The sequence below is a fragment of the Syngnathus leptorhynchus genome, chromosome 5, assembly GCF_054491065.1.
Source record: "Syngnathus leptorhynchus isolate UIUO chromosome 5, UIUO_Slep, whole genome shotgun sequence".
Taxonomy (NCBI): domain Eukaryota; kingdom Metazoa; phylum Chordata; class Actinopteri; order Syngnathiformes; family Syngnathidae; genus Syngnathus; species Syngnathus leptorhynchus.
The window spans coordinates 7010001-7014922 of NC_141199.1; the positions used below are offsets into that span (position 1 = coordinate 7010001).

Below are 4922 nucleotides of genomic sequence, written 5' to 3' on the forward strand. Positions count from 1 at the left end.
TATCCAATGGTTGGAGCTGTGCTCGTTGAGTGACAGCAGAATTTGTACGCTTATTTGAAGAGAACTGGAGGGAAAGGTTTAGGAGTGTAAACACGGAAGTCATATTTGCAGCACTACTTTTTTGTCCAATTGTGCGCTATTCCTTATTTCCATATTTGTTATAAATTTTCCATTTGTAATGTACAGATATTTTAATCGCTCAACGATTTGTTAGAAATTTTAATAAGTTCATCCTAGTTGGCCAAAGATTTGTTGGGAATTGTAATAAATAAATATTGGCTATATTTTTTTTCTCGCTGTAAAGCTTGTTGTTAAATTAGTAAAGCACATTGTACTGAAACTTAATGGTTCTGCTCTCGACTGTTGTTTTCATCATGTCCTGTGAGTTTTAGAGCTGGGTGTCAATCTAAAGATAGTACCTATCCTCCAGTGCAATTGCCAAACATGGTGAGCGGACAGTGATAGTGTTTCCCACCACTGATTGACAACAGCATGTGCTCTAAAAAAAAATTTTTTTTTCCAGGAGCCAAGACATGCTCACTCCAAATGTTATTTCTTTAGATAATTGTTTGTCTTAATGGTGTGTACTTCCTACCAAGAAAAAAACAGTTACTGAAATGTGTTTATTCTGTCTGTTTTTTGTTTGCTTATATATTCTTGGGGGGGTGGATGAATGTTGGAAGGCTGCATTTTTATTATTTTTGTTTTTGATCCCTCGTGTCATTCTCCACTATTTTATAAAGACTTGAGTTTTCTCATTCCAGTTTATCCTAAAATATAACTAAACCTGTCTCTAGGGGGCGCCATTCAATAATTTGTAGCGGGGTGTATTTTAAATACATTGTGGTCTGGCCATATTTTTCAGCAGCAAGATCATGCATAGGAATATTTCTCAATATTTTTGTTGATGGATTGTGTTTTTGTTTTTCCAGTTGAGGCTTCTGTCCATGGCACTGTGCACTGCTCTGACAAGACCATCGAGGCTGCTGAGGCTCTGCTTCACATGGACTCACCATCCAGTGTCAGAGAAGATTGTAGTCCAGGTAAGATGTTTTTCATTCGCATTGATAATGTCATTGTAGTGTTAAGCATACATATACTTGCTGTAATTTGAAGCCAAAGTAATCTAAGCTCACACATCACTCTCGGGTTTATCCCTCTTCTTCCATCTAGAATCTTTTATCCCGCCTTATGTAGCAACACCAGAATTCCTCCATGCTGCCATGCGTCCAGACATAGCAGGGACGGAGGTTGAGATATCAACAGAGGAGTGCTGCGAAGATGATGAAGACGATATCGATGATGATGAGGATGATGATCAAGATATTGGCAGATTGATAGAGGAGCCAGAGGCGGAACAGGACCATGAGCCTGTCAGGAAAAGGAGAGGTAGATGAAAAGCACTCTTGTTCACACTGCCGATCAAAGCAATGAAACAAGTTCTCCAAACTCACTCTTAAAGGTGTTATCTTACCTTAAAAACCACCAAGCGCACCACAATAATTTTGTTCACTGTAGTTGAAGTATCCCAATAGCACTGCCTAGTGGTCAGCTCTGAGTCATTGCATGGGCAATGACTCGGATCAGTAGGAGGATCAGATGATTGGGAGTCAAAGCCTCATTTTGTGCCCCCAACTAGCACGTTGAAAAGCAAAAAAGTGGGTGTTTGTGGCACGACACACTAAATGCTGGAAGGTGGTTGACGTAGCGGGCAGATGACGACGACGTCTTGAGATGAAAAAATCTGTGGGGAAATAATGGCAAATGTGTGGGAGCATTTTAGACTGAAATGAAGGTGAGCACTGTGATATGTAGTAGTTTGAACACGGGTATTGCTCTCACGCCAAGTGTAGCCCTGCATAGGAGCTGACAAGAGTTCAAATTAACGCAGCGTAAATGTGGCAGAATAAACTATTGATTCTATAGTACAGTTTTCACTCCGGCCTCGCTGGAATCGCGTCCATTCCAACAAACTGCAACCAATTATACATGCAGAACAGTCCAAAAACGAGAAATGAAGTAATATCGTATTTGTGCCATCATGAGTATTATCAGGCTAAACATTCATGGGAATGTTAACGTTTGATCAGGGATCATTTGGTCACATGTTCAATCATGGTTTTCCTAAAACTGCCAACATTTCCAAATCCCGCTAAGATTCTTCAACACACAAGCACTATGGGAATAGTGTTTATAATGGTGTTGTCACACTTTGTTTATTTTTCCGTGTCATTGAAGATAGACATAGAATTGGGCACTTGAACTTGTGCCATAAACGCTTAAAAAAAAAAAAAAAAAAAAGATGACGGCAATTTTGTCATGTTTCTTTCTTTGACTTTCTAGCTGGACGGAAACTGAAAACACATCAGTCCTATTCTAACGGCTCAGTTGATCTCGGTCTCAGGAAGAAATCGAGAGAAGGCAAAGGTAATGCGTCGTGTCAATGGAAGCAACATGAGCCCAAGGCCCGGATGAACATTTGACTGACTTAATATCCAGCAGGAAGCACCATCTACTTGTGGGAGTTCCTGTTGGACCTCCTGCAGGATAAGAACACGTGTCCGAGATACATTAAGTGGACGCAGAGGGAGAAAGGCATCTTCAAGCTGGTGGACTCCAAGGCCGTGTCCAAGCTATGGGGAAAACACAAGAACAAGCCAGACATGAACTATGAGACCATGGGGCGGGCACTCAGGTGAGGAAGCTGTCCCGCTGTCCACCTTTTTCTAGGTGCTTGCTGCACTTTGACTTCACCAACATGTGTTCCTTTTCTAGATATTACTACCAGCGGGGCATCCTTGCTAAAGTTGAGGGCCAGCGGCTGGTTTACCAGTTTAAAGAAATGCCCAAAAACCTTGTGATAATCGACGACGACAAAACGGACATGTCTGTCGCCGACGTGCCGATGCGCTCTGAGACGACGGCGGCGTCCTATCAGCGCATCTTGCAGCCGCCAGACGTCATGCTGAAGGGCTCCCAGGTGTCCTTCAGAAAGACCTCCGAGATGTCCTTCAGAAAGCCTAACATCCTGCGTGGTGGCAACAGAGGCAATGTGGCCCAATCTCCTGTTGCCGCAAGCAACAACGGCGCGGCAAGCGCTGACGTAAGGACGGCGACCACCTTGGGAGACGGGAACCTGATTCAACAGGCGACTGTCCTTTCGAACACTTCCGGGCCCAGGTGAGATGCTGCAAGTTCTATTTGAGGAATTCATTTTCGATGAAAGAAAAAAAAAAATTAACATTGAGTTAATTATTACTCAAGATTTTAGAAACCATCATTTTGTATTTGATTGATAAATAGCATAGTTCAGTTCAACTTGCTTGAAATTAGCATCATGCTGAAATGTCTTTAATGGCAATATTGACGTTTCCTATTGAGAACCAGCAAATTTCGCGAATAATCAATTGAAAAAAAAAAAAATCCAAGTTTGAAAGTTCCCGGCATTTTGCAATCTTAGCATCATACATACTGTTCTTATGAATGCTTTCCAGGACGCTGCGAGTGGCCATGCAAGTGCCGGTGGTTATGACATCGTTGGGCCAGAAGATCTCAACAGTGGCCATGCAGCAGTCAGCAGTAAGGACGGTGGCTTCTAACCATACCACGCTCCTGTCCAGTGCTTCTGGAGCCACTAACTCTCAACAGAAGGTGCGTTGATCTCCATATTGGTATTTTCTTCGACTTCATAAATGTTCTTTACTACATGAAATGCCCTCCCACAATTAAATAACTAAAAGGAATTTGGTCACAGCTAATTGCTTCTGGTGGGCATCCAGTGATGTCATTTCTAAAATTGCTCACAGGATGTGAATACATTATTATTATTTTAACATTTTCAATGTAAATGAGTGTTTTAACGACGCACTGTTGTCATTTCTGGAAAAATAATGAATTTTAAGTCAGGTAAATTAATTGGGCTCGTTACTTTTCAACTGCATCTTATACATGGTGCAAGAGTCTGCCATCTTAACGAAAATGTGAAACACGGTAGCCACGTAAAATGAAATTGGCACGCAAGGTATGTTATAAAATTGTCTAACAACTTTCCGCAATATGTCAGTATAGTAATGGTTGAATTTGTTGGCCATAGGTTGTAATCCAAACCATCCCCACCATGGTCCCAGCCACTGCGGAGAATGGTGAGAAGATCACCGTCCAGCTGGCCAAGATTATCACCATCCCGGCTCACCAGTTCGCTCAGTGTCAGCTGCAGACCTCCACGGGTGCGGCCAAACCCGGTGTTGGCACGCCGACGACCGGTATCAGTCTCCTAGGAAGCCCCCTAACGATGCAGACCTTGGCCCCGGTCGGCGTGTCCTCGGGAGCACAGGTGATGAGACTGTCTGTGCCGGCGCAGGCGCAACAACAAACGGCAGCAGCGCAGTCAGGGAGCGCGGGGGATGCAGCGACAGCGCAACCTCACTTAATCGGTGGGCTTTTTAATGGTTCCGAGCTGGTGGTGGGAGCGGATGAGCTCAATCCTGCCACCGTCCAAGCCGTGCGGGTTCCCGTCACGATCGCGGTCCCGCAAAATGAAGCAAATGCCAAAAGCATCCTGTCGGATGTAGTAATCAAGCTGGAGACCCCCGAAGTGAAGATGGAAGAGCCAGAGTGTTGAGATCCACTAATCCCTTTTTTTTTTCCCCCCTCCTTCCCCTTTGTTCACTCAAGTGAGTTGCTTTGTACATGAAACTGTTTTTATTACTCTTGTTAATAACCAGCAGCAGACAAAACTTTTAACGCCTCCCGAAAGCCGTTATTTTTTTAAATTTTGTTGTCCCACCCCCCTCCTCTTTCCTTTGGGGTGAAACCTTCCTCTTCCAGTACTGCTGCATGATGTGTTTCAGCCAAGCCTGTAAAGTGATAAACTCTTCACGCGGAGCCCAACATGCAAATAGGAAGACACAAACTCGAAAGGG

General features: G+C 43.6%; 1 protein-coding gene across 8 annotated transcripts in view; it reads left to right on the forward strand.

The window, feature by feature from the left end:
• Positions 1–4665, forward strand: part of elf2b (E74-like factor 2b (ets domain transcription factor)) — a 13846-nt gene extending 9181 nt beyond the window's left edge. For 6 of the 8 annotated variants that reach the window (XM_085911728.1, XM_085911726.1, XM_085911727.1 and 3 more), the window contains 7 exons: positions 933–1043; positions 1174–1389; positions 2344–2427; positions 2500–2695; positions 2776–3180; positions 3495–3651; positions 4094–4665. In XM_085911728.1, the coding sequence (XP_085767854.1) occupies positions 933–1043; positions 1174–1389; positions 2344–2427; positions 2500–2695; positions 2776–3180; positions 3495–3651; positions 4094–4621 (1697 nt within the window). In that variant the 3' untranslated portion in view covers positions 4622–4665. The remainder of the gene's footprint in view (positions 1–932; positions 1044–1173; positions 1390–2343; positions 2428–2499; positions 2696–2775; positions 3181–3494; positions 3652–4093) is intronic. The other 2 variants (XM_085911731.1, XM_085911734.1) reach the window with 1 other exon arrangement.
• The last annotated feature ends 257 nt before the right edge of the window (positions 4666–4922 follow it).